The sequence below is a fragment of the Danaus plexippus genome, chromosome 8 (genome assembly GCF_018135715.1).
Source record: "Danaus plexippus chromosome 8, MEX_DaPlex, whole genome shotgun sequence".
Lineage (NCBI taxonomy): Eukaryota > Metazoa > Arthropoda > Insecta > Lepidoptera > Nymphalidae > Danaus > Danaus plexippus.
This window is the reverse complement of record NC_083542.1, coordinates 3189961-3205088: the sequence shown is the minus strand read 5'-3', so window position 1 is coordinate 3205088 and position 15128 is coordinate 3189961. Positions and strand designations below refer to the sequence as shown.

The following is a 15128-nucleotide window of genomic DNA, read 5'->3' as shown; positions in this document are numbered from 1 at the left end:
ACTATATTTTTTTTTAATGATTTTAGGAAATGCATTTCTAATAATTTAAATGTTAATAATAATGAAGTCATTTCTTAAAGCTATTATAATTTTTTAATATGTGCCCTCTATTTATTCGATACAAAAACATATAATTTAAAACTATAGCTATAAAATAAAGATACCGAACTTATAAAATAAACTTCATCTGTATACCTATTTAGAATTTATATCAATATATAAAACTTAATCTGTGTAGTCTCAACTCTATAGCAGGTCGTTTATTCATCAATCATCTGTGAGTTTATACCTTGTACTCGTAGTGCGGTCTAGTTGTTAAATTCATATGAATCGTGTCTCTTCAAATTGTATGGGATTTATGCGTGTTTGCTTTAATCGTTAATATTTTGACAAACACAAAAAAATAACCTCATCAATTTAAAAGAATACACACAGCAGTAAATCAAGATTGCCATCAGGTTATTATGTTACTCAACAAAACCAGGTTTATTTGTTTTTCTTGTTGAACAGACGTGCCATCCCTTTAAATTAATTGAATCGGAGAAGGGCAAGGAAATGATAATGAATTGAATATTTGTTTCACAGATTGGTTGGCTTCACAAATAGCTCGCGAAAGTGCAATATGGAGAGCAATACCACGTCAGATGTAGTAATTTTAAGTGGCAATTCCCATCCAGAACTTGCTGACCTAATAGCGAAGTATATATTTGAGTGGCGGTTAATTTTTTTGACCTCTGCATTGAATAATATTTTTCTGAATCGATATGACGATATTATTTTTCAGTCGTTTGGGTGTACGTAAAGGAGGATGTTCAGTTTATCACAAGACAAACAGAGAAACAATGGTTGAAATTGCAGATTCAATCAGAGGGAAAAACATTTATATAGTTCAGACAGGAACAAAGTAAGATTGAAGCAGATATTTAAGTAAAATAACCATAGTTTAATTATCAGTGTAAGAGAACTAATAATAAAGGGATGTATTGACTGTGTCTAATAAAATAATTTTATATGTAAATGTTTACAAATAAAAATAATTAACTTAATACTTGAAACATATTGTGTAGGATCATCTAATAAGATAAAATTAATTTGATTAATAATAATATGGTTTAAACCATGAAATTAACTTGTAATTTTTTTAAGGGATACAAACAGGTTTGAATCACAGACAGTGAGTGAGTTTTTTAGAGATGTTTGATTGTGATTTGTTTTATTATAATATCTAAGAGTCAGTTTCAAAGACCAATCATTATCACTTCCTCACTAATAAATATATAACAATACAAAACCGCATTAATATTTTTTAATATAGAAATTTCGCTGAAGCGAAATTATTAAATACTTTTTGCTTGATCAATGGTATTGTTAGGTTTTAACTGAATAAACCATTGTTTTTTTAGAATTACTTGTCAAAATTGAATAGACTCTTAGTCAGCTTCACAAACAACATTTGTATTGAACTCATTTTAGTTATGATGTGTACTCAAGCTCGCGGAATCAATCAAGAACTCATGTCTTCCATGATCTTGTCACTGAATAACAATATCACAGTACATTATGTGATGTACCATTATACACATATTGATTAATATTTAAAAATTATAAATGAAGGATTCTAATCCAGTTAAACAGATTTCACTAACCTTTGTGACATTAATTCATAAAACCTTTTTTTCTGCATGATTTACTTGTGTGGGTTCAACCCTTTGCTTGACTTATGTCATGAAGTATGTCATAACCGTACTGAGCATGTGAATTAATTGCAGGGATGTTAACAACAATATCATGGAACTATTGATAATGGCTTATGCTTGTAAGACCTCATCGGCGAGTTCAATAGTGGGAGTCATTCCATATTTGCCGTACAGCAAACAATGCAAAATGAGAAAACGTGGTTGCATCGTTACCAAACTATTGGCTAAAATGATGTGCAAGTCCGGCCTCTCACATATAATCACAATGGATTTACATCAAAAGGAAATACAAGGTTTCTTTGATTGTCCTGTCGACAATTTGAGGGCGTCTCCTTTCCTATTACAGTACATACAAGAGAGTGTAAGTGAACACTGGAGTACTAAATAGCATTAAGTCATAAATAATAATTTTAATATAATTATTAGTAACAATCCCTTGAGTAAAATATAGAATTAGATACATGTGTATATTTTTCTTCCTTAAATAAATAATATTATTATGTATTTCTACAGATACCCGATTATCGCAACTCAGTTATAGTAGCCCGAAACCCTGGTTCGGCCAAGAAGGCGACATCATACTCAGAACGGCTGAGACTTGCCATAGCAGTTATACATGGAGAACAAAAAGAAGCTGAGAGTGATGAGGTGGATGGACGGTACTCACCACCTTGCATGCCCAGGTAGATTATTGTACAATATAACATTAAATTATACGAAACATAGACCATGAGTGTATAATAAGTACACTATTACGTGTTGTTTTGTATATTACTGTATTACGAAAAGACAGAGCTTCATGACACTAATTTCTTTTTTTTCGCTTCCTCTCATAACTTCTCATAAAAATATATAAAATATATATATATATATGTATATATATACATATTCATATTTACATACTATATACATATATTTACATACATATGGTTAAAACTAAAGAAGGTTAAGTGAAGTCTATTCACTTGTGCGATCTAAAGCACACTTGTTATTTAATATAATAATTGTCATTCAATGTACTGATCAATAAAAACTCGTTTTAGTGTGGACAGATCTCGCACCATGGATGTCTCAGTAGGAGTTCCTGTGCACCCTGCCAAGGAAAAACCTCCAATAAATGTGGTTGGAGATGTTGGGGGTAGAATCGCTATCATGGTGGTATGTATGCATTTATAGATAAATATTCCTTCATATTATTATTACATGTTTTTAAAAAATATATATATTTTTAGGATGACATGATTGATGACGTCCAATCATTTGTGGCCGCCGCTGAAGTTTTAAAAGAGTGTGGAGCTTATAAAATATATGTCCTGGCAACACACGGCCTGTTGTCATCCGATGCACCCCGACTGATCGAGGATTCTCCTATTGATGAAGTTGTAGTCACAAACACTGTTCCTCACGAGCTGCAGAAGATGCAGTGCAACAAAATTAAAACAATTGACATATCAGTCCTGCTGAGCGAGGCCATTCGTCGTATACACAATAAGGAATCAATGTCCTATCTCTTCAAAAATGTTACTCTGGAAGATTAAATCACTTTTATGTTTTGTTTTACCATGTAAAGATAGTATTAAATATAGTATCATAAATAGTAAGTATTATTTTCTCAGTATATATCTGTATGTATGCATTCATCAGGTTTTTTTTATTTTTGTTATGGCAATGTTTAGGTTTACTCGTAAGAATCATGCACCACATATATCTGGTTGTCAAAGGAACAAATTAGTGGATATGCCGTGTAGGAAAAATTGGGATTACTTAATTTTTATAATAATTGTATCTAAGAAATATGCTCTCATAAGCATACTCAAACACCACAACCTTCGTTAGACCACTATAACATTACAGCTGCTTTTTGTTATTAAAGACTTAATTTTATTTGATTATTTAATCGATCTGCCGGCGACTGAGAATGTACTGTGATTTTGTATCTTGTGAATGATGTGATTCAAAATTATTAATGCCAAGTCCAAAGCTTTTATGATAAAAATGATTTAAAGTAACTTAATAGATATTGTATAAAAATTAGACTTAGATCTTGAATATATCATTGTTAAATATGTAAACGATTTCATTAAATATTTTTGTGGTCTATGGTTTTTTTTTTATGGTTCTCGACATTTTGTCCCATTCAAGAACTTTTATAAAGATTTTAGTTTAATCTTTTAATTGTTTTTACCACTTTAAAAAATTCGTTTTGATATTAGGAAGATATTCGAACATAACGCAGTACATTTTCCAAATGAAAAGTTAATATTTCTTAACATGTGTTCCTATATTTTATATCATTTAAATCTGTTATTTAAATTGCTGTCTTAAGTATTGATATATATTATCAATATTTTACTTCAAGCAATTAGTTAAGGATATTAAAATTATTGTCATGCAAATTAATTGAATCAAACAAACGGAACTAATTGAAAGCAAATTATTTCAATCAATCTACGACGGATGTGATTTTTACTCTTCACCAAATTCAGGAGAAATGCAGAGTACCACACAATATGAAGAGTCTAAGCTGAAATAATTAATAAACAAAGATATATTAATTTATATATATGCCATTAAGAACTCCACTACGTTATAGTGGTGTTTATCCGTAAATGAAGAACATTTTATTTCTAATATGGCATCACTAATATTATCCAAAATATTAACATTGACGGCTGTTATAATATTGACTGTCAAAACTGTTACTTGATATTTCTATGTTTAACCGATTTCGTAAACGAGCCAAATTATTAAAAATATATTTTTAAATTCACTTATATAATAATATAATAATTAAGTTCAAATTAATTATATTTTATAATTGTTATCGGAAAATGTTGTGAAAGGAAGTAGTTTTAACTCCTAACCTATTAAATGAATCAAGTGACTTGTTATACAGTATTATTTTTTAACCTAATACCATGGCGATTTTAAGACAAATTGTACGATTGTCTAATACTTACTTGTGGAGATGTAGTAAAAGATACAGCAGTAGTAGGAATATTTTGAGACTGAGTGAAAGAGGGATGTATCAGGACATGTTCCCAAAAACAGCAGCGTAAGTTGATATACGAAATATATATGACATATAATGAAAATTATAGAAAATTTGAAAATTAGATTTTAATAACTCGAGAAATTTTTAAATTTCATCTCAATTGAATTCTTTCAGTAATGAAATATTAGACATATTAAATGGGTCTCCACAATGTGTGTATGCGGGATTTGATCCAACAGCTAGAAGTCTGCATGTGGGAAATCTTTTAGTTATTATCAATCTCCTACACTGGCAGCGCGGTGGACACAATGTGATAGCCTTGGTAAGTTGAAATTAAAACGTCTTATTCATATTTATTACTAATATATTCTAGTGCTATACTTTATTAAGAAAACAATGGTTATTACTTTAAATAAGTTATTAAGCACGATATGTAAATTATATAAAGGTAGGAGGAGCCACAGGGTTTATAGGAGATCCAAGTGGTAGAAGTTCGGAGCGAACAGCATTACAGGAAGAGATTCTTAGGAAAAATCTAGCTGGTATTAAGAATAATCTAGAAACGGTGTTTGAAAATCATAAAAAGTACATTTGGACTGAAGATGAGAATAAGTTGAAACCTCCCATGTGAGTAAATGTCACAGTACTTTATCAATCAGCGAAACAATCTGATACTATTTTATAGGGATTTAGTTTACATTACAATTTATGGCTATTAATTATAGGTAAAAATATATTACCAATTTGCATTTTACTGAATGAAAAATTAACATATTTTTTAATTTTATTGTCATTTTAGCATAGCATATATTTTTGTATATCTAAATAAAAATAGACCTGCTTTATAATGCTGAGACTGATATGTACTTCTGTCATTTTGGTCATTGATTATATTAGGAACACTATTTACATAGAATTATTTATCTTTTGTTTCAGAATACTTAATAATGAAGAGTGGTACAGAAATATAGATTCAATTAGGTTTGTCAGTGAGATTGGAAGACATTTTAGGATGGGTACAATGTTGTTAAAGCAATCGGTACAAAACAGAATAAACTCTGATATAGGTATGAGCTTCACGGAGTTCTCATATCAAATATTCCAATCTTATGATTGGTTGCATCTATTAAACAAATATAATTGTAAATTTCAGGTAATATTTTTTTTCTTATTATTCTATAGTACTTCAATGAGTTGTGTGCTATTAAATATTTGTACTTAATGCATATGTAATAGATAGGTGGAAGTGATCAAATGGGTAACATAAGCGCCGGTCACGAACTCATCAGTAGAACAGCAAAGAAAAATGTTTATGGTTTGTTGCATTAATTCTATATCAATTTATATACTTACTGTACATAAAAAATAATTTTTTGTTCGAATATATTCCAGCAAACATTTCAAATTTTAGGTTTAACATTACCGTTAGTAACGACAGAGGAAGGTGACAAGTTTGGAAAGTCTGCGGGAAATGCAATTTGGTTGGATGCAACCATGACAAGCCCATATTCGATGTATCAATTTTTCATAAGGACGAAAGACAGTGACGTCGAAAAATTATTGAAGTTGCTCACATTTTACAGTTTAGGAGAAATAAAAGATATAATGTACAAACATACACAACACCCCGAGCAGAGATACCCGCAGCAGTGTCTGGCTGAACAGTTAGTGACTTTAGTACATGGAGGTATTACCTGTTATTATTACTTTACTAAGTATTTAATATAAAAAAGGTCTGTTGGCATTTTAAACTTGATGTCTCACTACTTCGTACAATCACACAAAATGTATATACAAAAAAAAATTTTAAATATAGAACCAAAAAAAAAACAGGAAACTAAAACCTCTTTTCTAAATAATGTTTTATATAATCAATTTTGTAGTGTGATAACATCTCGCTTGGTTACAGAGGAAGGTCTGGAAAGGGCAAGGAGAGCTACCGAGGCGATATTCAGTAAGGACGTCAAGTCCTTAGTGTCTCTTACATCCACTGAGCTACAGCAAGTGTTCGAAGGTGCTTCAACTGTACCCCTGCTGCTGTCTCCGGGTATAACGGTACTGGAACTTGGATTGAAAGCGAAATGTTTCGCTACAGAGGGTAAGATTTTTTTAAAAACAATATTCCTTTTATAAAAAAAACTCGTTTTGATGCTTTCAACATATTTGTATGAAAAAAATTTGCTTTACTTCAGTGTGTAATTAAATATCAATATTAATATCACGCTCGGAATTTAAAAATGTAATTGCATTTGTTGTAGGCGACGCTATGAGGATCATCCAAGCCGGAGGTTTTTATATAAATCATCAGAGAATGAAGAAGATAGATGAAGTCATCACCGAGTCCGCCCACATACTGCCGAATCATACCTCGTTACTACGAGTCGGCAAACGTAATTACTACATCGTGAAGTGGCAAACATAATGACGCACGTATTTAAAATAGGAAATAAAAGTGTAGAATAATTTTCTGATGTATTTATTTATAATTACTTACAACAGAAGCTTGTATACTTGCAGTATATTTAATAAAATGCATATCACATAGAACGTCGTAAATACTACATAACATACATTAGCCTAGATTAATAATATTCACTTAAACAGCGTGGCCGATATAACTAATGCACTGTAAAATAGTAAATATTAAAAAATATGGCTACTAGTTATACGTTTGTGCACCCGCGACCGTTCACACGGCTCGGCGTATGTAGCGAATCTCCCTAGTATCACAAGGATTTAATGCAACATAAACACTAGATTGTACAAAAATAATATATATATATATATGTAAGAAGCGCGATATATATGAACGCGTACAAAGCTGAATTGACTCGGATTGATATGTCCGTATGGAATAGCGATCGAAGGACCAGTGACGTTCTCACCGCCTGTCATGATTATTCCGATTTGTCGATACTATTATAAAAAAATTGCTATATTAAAGTTACATTTAAAAAATAATAAATAAATCTGCAAAATCAATGTACGACACTAATGTACTTATACCTCGTAAGCGATTTTGATAATTTAGTGTTAAACATTAAATAGAGGGCATCAGTCTTGCTCTAGCTTCCGGTCTCAATCTGATCGTAGTCTACGGAGGGGACTAGAGGTCGGTGCTCTCGTGCTGCGGTGCTGTCTGTGTCGTCTGAGCTGTCTGTGTTTGCTGTGCAGCCTGTGCGATCTGTGCGGTTGCAGCCACAGGCGGCGGAGGCGCCGGCACCAGAGGCCGTGGAGGGCGGGAGGGCTGGGAGCCCTGCGGCCGGGCCGTCGCCGCGCCGTCCGTGATGTTCCCCTCGGACTGTGACAGCTGCCTGCTGGCGCCGGTTAGTCCCTTCGGTTCCTCAAGCTCGTCCTTGCCCCCGGAGCTGTGCGTTCTCTGCACGGTGCACGAGGCCCGCTCGTCTTCTCCTCCTACCACGATGATGGCCGGCTGGTGTCTGTCCACGGTGTACAGATGTGTCCTCTCCAAAACGGCCGGTGGCTCGCGGTCGTCTGTGAGGGAGGCGCGTTGAGAGCGGAAACTTTGAGGTCTGAGCGCGGCCGGTCTCTCCGGCACCGCGGGCTTGTGCCGCAGCGTGACGTCGGGCTCGGGGTCCAGTATCGCCGGCGGGAGGGTGCGGGGTGCGGGCTGCGGCCGCGGCGGCGGTGTCCCGCACGTCTTATGCAGCGAGGCCCGCCCCGCCCTCACGTCCGCCCCGAGTGACGCCGGTCCGTCCCCGATGACCTTCATCCGCGCCACGATGCCCGTCTGAGCCGTCACGTTCTTCACGACGAGCGTGTCCCTGTCTGTGCCCTTCAGACCGGCGAACTTGTCCTTCTCGAACTCGAAGCTCTGCCTCCTCGAGTCTGTGAGGTTCTCCCTGCTGCCGCTCCTCGCTGCCTCCTCTTTCATCGCTTTGCTCTGTCTGTATGTAGACCTGTTGATGGTCTGCACTCCCGTTATAATTTTCCCCGTGTCCGACACGACCGGTCGCGGCGGCTTGGCGGGCTTCTCCGCTTCCTTGACGAGCGCAATCTGTTCCTTGGCTACGTCCGAGGTCTGCGTTTGTGTTTCGACCTTCTTATTTTTATCCGGTGTGAAGTTGGGCGGTACCGGGGCCAGCGGCTTATTCTTCCGTCTCATTATAGGCTTGGGACTGCCGTGGGGCGGACTAGATTGGTCGGACAGGGAACTGTTCGATTGAGCTTTCTTCATATCATTATCCAGTAGTATGAGACTGGTGTCGTGACTGTTACTCCGCGAGTGCCTCCCGATGCCGTCGACCGTGCTTCTGCCGACGTTCTGGTGATTGTAATCGAACAAAGACTTGCTCATACTGTTGTAATCGCCATTTTGTTCCTGATTCAAAGCGACCGTCTGGTTGTATCCGTGGACGAAGTTGGTGGTGAAGCCGTATTGCTCAGCGCCAAAGTGATCCGGGAGGAGGTCTTCTTTGGTGAAGGACACGAAGAAGTTCACATCGTCCTTGAAGAACCAGTCGGCGTGTTTGATGAGCAACTCCACCCCGCAGTTGACGGCGGTCGTGATATTCATGTCGAACGTGTTTTCGTCAGCGGCCCAGAGCAGGTTGGGTGCGATCACGATAGCCAAATTAGACGGCGTCATTTTGTTGGTGCTTTGATTTTGTGTCAAAGCTGACAAAAACTTAATGAGGTATCTCAGATTGTTGAAATTTGCTTCGGGCAATAAATGTATGGCCTCCCAGAGAGCGTTGAGTCGGGCTTGTTCGGTCGGATGTCTCGATGCCAGTATAAAGTTTTCATATAGTCGATACGTTAACAACGGTTCGGGCAGTTCTCTGAGGTATGACTTCAGTACTGAGGCGACAACGTGCATATCTCTATAGTCGCTTTTCAGAGGAACATTGAAGAGGCCAGCATCCAATGACAGCTTCATTCTTCTAACCTTTGATGTACCTACAAATATATCATAATGAAAAAGCACATTTTATTTATAATATAAGAAAACAATGATAGCCACACAAAAGATATACCTAACAAGAGTTTTTCAAAAAGATAGTCTCATAATTATTTTCCATAGGCACATTCATCCGCAAAATCTGCTTTCGTGAACTAAAATGCCTATATACTAACAAATCTATACCATAGAGAAGAGTACATTTTTACATTAGAAATAAAGATAACGGTTATAGCATTATGTGTTAAAAATATTTTTGATTATATGGGTATAGTGTGACGTCACTCACCGCCGGCTATCCTGAAGAGGCCCTCCTCGTTCAGCGCCAGTTCGTGTAAGGCACACACGCACACCTCCATAGGATACGCTATAGTACGTCCAGTGACACGGAGATGTTCTTCCAACGGATATCCGAAAACCGGCTTCACTGAACTGTCATCTGGAAGACAAATTATTACACATACCGTTCATATACAAATTTAACACAAGTCCAATATACAATTGTCATATTATTTGCCATTCGGTCGGTTATAGTGAAAATCCGCGCAACTAGGATTCTGATAATTCCGCGTATCTGCATTAGAAGCAAATTGACAGGATGGTTTAAACTTAACAATTGTCTAAATGAATGACTTTTCAGGATTTTTTTTTACAGTGAGGGGCCGTTCAAGTATTACGTAAGCACTATGGGGGGGCGGGGGGTTCTTTGCTTTGCTTATTTTGGATGACATGGGGGGTAGGGGAGTCTAGATGATGATTACGTCATCGGTAGTTATTTACTTTTTTACCGAATGGGAACCCTCACATTGTCTTAGCTTGAAAACAAAACGCATTTTCGGGGATTCCCGCAAAAAATGCAGACGTTTAGGCACTCGCTTTAGAACCGAGAAGGAGAATTACCGCGCGCTATTCACTTGTCGTAATTCCCTCTGTCAGTGTATTGTTTCGTTTGGATACTGTAGCGAGTAGACTATTGACTTCGTTCAAGTTCTATATCATGCTTCCGTCAAGTCACTAAATCATCACATCGAGAAGACCCATAAAAAAGTAAACACGCATACTGATAGGAAAGTAAGATCTGTAAGAGTCGCTGCTCGTCGTGCTAATGAACTGATGTGCATTATTCAAAATTTAGAGCACCATGATGTTGAAGGGCTCGATGATAACGACGTAGACATTCCAAAATTGGATGAAAGGGAGCAGACTCACAATACTGAGCTGCAATGCAAGTAATCCAATGTCATCGAAAACTTAAAATCATGGATACGGGTATCATGGACTGAAGATTGTTAATTTGAATTTCATGCATGTACCAAAAATTAAATAAGTTTGTTATGTTTGTAAGTGTTTGGACCTTACTCTATATTGAATACCGAATCAATAAAATCTAATCTTTATCCTAAATCTATTTTCTTATTTTTAAAATTATAATTATTATAATATTTAAAAAAAAAATACAGAAATTGAAAATGTTTACGTAAGCATGAGGGGAGGGGGTAAGAGCTTTGCTTACTTTTGCTGACAAGGGGGATGGGGGGGGGGGGGGGGTAAAAATTGTAATAAATATGTTTACGTAATATTTGAACGGCTTCTGACTAATAAATTAAGTTCATAAATAATTAGTATTTTTTCTGAACTATTCCCGACAATTTGGTTCTTTCTAAGAAACAGTTGAGATGCTTAGAATAATTAAATTGATAAAGGTGGACGAGGTCGGTTAAAAGATGTGTCGAGTGTCTTAGAATGGAAATTTACGTACTTAGTATTGAAAAGGATCAAACTTTGATCATATGAAAATAAGCGGATTAGCTACGTATGTCTGTATGACATGATTTATAAATAAACCCATTCGCACTTCAAGAGATAGAAGAACTAACACACTTGTACAATATTAAAAAAAGAAAAAATGTTATTGAACAGAAGAAGAAATAATATTTATTTCTAATTTCGACTCGGACTAATAAAACAACATTATTATTAATAGATATAATGGTGATATTTTTGTTATTATAAAATTTCCAATTAAATCATAGTTCCGTTGCAATATCTCAACAAACAGACCGCATATTATGTCCATAGATATATCCTTATAGATTACGTGTTTATAAAAAATATTTTTATTACATACGACCATATCTTCTACAGTCATAATATAATCCGTCACTAAAATTATCATTGCACATTAGTCAATATGGTTTCAATCGATATATCTTCAAATTAGTCGATGTCAGCACTAGCTTGTCACCTGTTCAATAACATCAACAGACTCTAATAATATACAAGTGTTTGTTTCAAAATTATCGGCAAGTAGATACACTCGTTTCGACATGATTCGATATTTAAAAAAATAAATATATATTTTAAGGAGTTTAGTTTTCATTAAAAGAAAAAAATGACAGATACAGTATCTATATAACAATGTCATTTAATGTTGAAAATATATCTATATTTGGCGTATTGTCTTATAATGTATTTCAATGTATATTAATTTTAAACGTTAGTAACATTAACCAGAGCATGTACGAATTATGAAACAATGTCTGTGAATTCCATATAAGATGTTATTCAAGTGTGATGTAACTATCATGATGGTAACAGGAGACGAGTCTCGCAAGACTGGTGTTTGTTTAATTAAGAGCGACTTTAAACGACCGTTTACAATTAACATGGTTTAGAAATAGAAACACTATCTAGGGTCACAATGGATACAAGGAAAATGTGTAGTGTATGATGTTGTTTTGAAGAAATTATATTTAACATATTATAGGTACATATAATTAATTATTGTAGTAATTAATTCGTAATTAATGGTTACATAATACTGATTTTATATATATATTTTTATAGATAATAACATTATACTGTATGAAATGGCAACAAATGAACTAACAAAGAAAGGTCTCTACAAACAGATTTAATAGGATACACACTAATAAAGATCAATTACTGAATGTTGGCTGAATAGATTAGTTCCATTGTCTTGTATCAATTATAAACATAACATTCATGTAACTAGCATTCATAGGCTTTCTATCACATTGATTTGATTTGATTAATATTTGTTGTCAATATATATTTTATTAGAATATACAGAAAGGTCATATAGAGTATATACATAAAATAATTATGTATAATATAAAATTTCTACAAACTGTTTCTGCCAATCAAAAATGGTTTATAAGTTGCATATATTTAAGATGTATAATCATATAACAACTTACTTATAAATCTCTCTAGCTCTGGCACTGTATCCGCTAACGAGTGCAGCGCTGATTCGTGGTACGCTCTCTGTAACTTTACATATTGCAGTAACGTATGTGCTAGTAATGCCTCCTTAGCGACCAGAGCGAACATATCCGCTGCCAGTAAGTCACGCGCCGCCTCAACTTTGTTACCAGCTTCTTCCAATTCCTCTTTAGCGGCGTTTAATTTGGTCGGATTTTCTTCTTTCTGTTTCTCGAGGTGCTGGAAATGCAGTAATATTTTACTATCGACAGCAGGAAGTTAGGATTGTAGTGTAAGCTCTATATAAATATCAAAATAAAATAATGAAAAAAAGAGTTACTTTTAAATTACAGGCTTAGGGAAAAAGCATTTTTTTAAACTGCGAATACTATTTACTTACAATTAAATTTATATATTTCTATTATATATTTTACTCATATAATTACCCTTAAATTTTCTAAATTTGTTTTGTTTATATATATAAAAAAAGTTTCATAAATTATGAGATACATAATACGTATTTATATTATAACAATTTAAGACACATGATAGACGAATTTAATTAATTTCAAACAAAGCAACACATTAAGATGGCAAAATTGATTTTCTGTTATCAATCAATAACTAACTGAATGTAGATAAAAAAAGGTATTAAAAAACAAAAAAAGGACATTCTTTATGTAAGAGTTAAAGCAAATTTTTAATTTGTTAAATGTTACACATCTCAAGATTAACTAATTGATGTTCAAAGTTTAATGACTTATCAGCATCATAGTATTGTAACAAAGGAGTTATAAAAATTGTTTATTCATTATTAAATGCTTTGTCAATAAAGTTCTAATTGATATTAATTGATAATGATTGAATGAAGCCATTTTTATTTTTATATTATAGATAATGTATTGATATACTCACATTGTATCTGCTCGCCGCTGATTCTTTCTCACTTATCAGCCTACTCAGTTGTTTTTTAGCTTTCATTATGGCCGGCACATCCTGATCGCTGATGGCTGTGAGTGGAGCACACACCAGTTGCTCAACTTTAAGCTCATGCTCAGCTATTTCATTTGCAAGAAACTTTTCAGTTTTCCCTGAGTAAAATATACGACTCTTAATGTGTTTTTAATATATATATATACATATTAAGAGGGCAATATTTTAATTACAACATACCACACTCGTATAGAATGTACTTCAAAATGCTGTCATCATCATCATAGTTACTCGCCTCACACATTGACAATCCTAAAAGATATTCCGGCAGTTTCTTGAGCCTTTTTTCCCTTGCAGCGGGATCTTGACCCTGTGTGTTTCCTGCTGCAGTCGCGAGTCTCTTGCTAATAAGCTGCAACGCATTCCGAAGGTGCTCTACTTTTGTATCAGCTGTTTGTAACTCATCAGTCAATGCCTCTTCCTTACCAGACCTATTTAGGATATTTATTTTTTTTGGTAATTTATCTTGTCTTATCGATATGTAAGAATACATAATGTATTTTATACATATAATTTGGTTCAACTTTAGTTTAGGTATTAAAGTTTTTATTTTTTTTAATCTACATATACTTCTAAAAACTTCATGGAATCATAAGGAAGATCCTATGATATAAACTGTTATAGAAGATTATTAATCTCAATTTATATCCTTATCGTTATAAAGAGAAACTAACAGAGATGTTAGAAATCACGCTCTTATCTGATATATGATAACATATACGTACCTTGAAAAGGTTTGGTCTGCCAGTTGCTTAACTCTATAGAACTGTTTCTTCATCTTAATATAATTTGTATTAATTTATTTAGTGATACAAGGTCATTGGACTTGGTCAATAACAATAAAACGATCAGGATCTCTCGCCGAAAAGAACGCAACTAATGTCAGCGCGTCAATGAGATCATCTTCACGATGCGATACAACAAACACCACCAAACACCATAAACTACTGATTTTGAATAAGGCACTACATTTCAAAATTTACCTTAATTAATAAGTTTGCCGAATTAATCTAATTTTAACTATTATTGTGAAGAACAGAATAACTTAAAGTTAGTACCCATGAATTAGAAAAATAAATCCACAGACTATCTATATTGTATTTAGATATATGATCTCGGAAATCAGCAAATTATTCACAGATTCATAATAATATCTATAATCTTGGGAGTTTACTATTTATTTTTACATTTAAAAAATAAAGTTAATTTATTATAAAAAATCTGTAGAAAATAAAATTATGGTTATTATTATAAGTAAAAATTACTATATTGATAAAAAATCATGACAGTGACATTT

General features: G+C 34.1%; 3 protein-coding genes across 6 annotated transcripts; 2 read left to right on the top strand and 1 right to left on the bottom strand.

Annotated features, from left to right (window-relative positions):
- The first annotated feature begins 158 nt into the window (after positions 1-158).
- LOC116774439 (phosphoribosyl pyrophosphate synthase-associated protein 2) lies at positions 159-3795 on the top strand. 3 transcript variants are annotated; one of them, XM_061521325.1, is made up of 7 exons: positions 159-277; positions 586-699; positions 785-904; positions 1770-2058; positions 2211-2380; positions 2741-2855; positions 2930-3795. In XM_061521325.1, exons 2-7 carry the CDS (start codon positions 623-625, stop codon positions 3233-3235), a joined length of 1077 nt encoding a protein of 358 aa, XP_061377309.1. In that variant the 5' UTR covers positions 159-277; positions 586-622; the 3' UTR covers positions 3236-3795. The 3 variants fall into 3 exon arrangements, with proteins under 3 accessions (XP_061377309.1, XP_061377308.1, XP_032523075.1); XM_061521324.1 differs by lacking the exon at positions 159-277 and adding an exon at positions 284-458; XM_032667184.2 differs by lacking the exon at positions 159-277 and adding an exon at positions 284-484.
- Positions 3796-4391: 596 nt separating this feature from the next.
- Positions 4392-7156, top strand: LOC116771296 (tyrosine--tRNA ligase, mitochondrial). 2 transcript variants are annotated; one of them, XM_061521390.1, is made up of 8 exons: positions 4392-4752; positions 4867-5014; positions 5141-5319; positions 5629-5759; positions 5933-6007; positions 6104-6379; positions 6602-6790; positions 6951-7156. In XM_061521390.1, exons 1-8 carry the CDS (start codon positions 4616-4618, stop codon positions 7112-7114), a joined length of 1299 nt encoding a protein of 432 aa, XP_061377374.1. In that variant the 5' UTR covers positions 4392-4615; the 3' UTR covers positions 7115-7156. The 2 variants fall into 2 exon arrangements, with proteins under 2 accessions (XP_061377374.1, XP_061377373.1); XM_061521389.1 differs by having other exon boundaries at positions 4394-4752; positions 5629-5845; positions 5929-6007.
- On the bottom strand, positions 7153-14918 carry LOC116771286 (rho GTPase-activating protein 92B). Its single transcript, XM_032663109.2, has 6 exons — positions 14557-14918; positions 14012-14262; positions 13754-13929; positions 12835-13078; positions 9903-10052; positions 7153-9612 (listed from the first exon to the last, which is right to left on the bottom strand). The coding sequence occupies exons 1-6, from the start codon at positions 14607-14609 to the stop codon at positions 7799-7801; spliced, it is 2688 nt and encodes an 895-aa protein (XP_032519000.2). The 5' UTR covers positions 14610-14918; the 3' UTR covers positions 7153-7798.
- Positions 14919-15128: the final 210 nt, after the last annotated feature.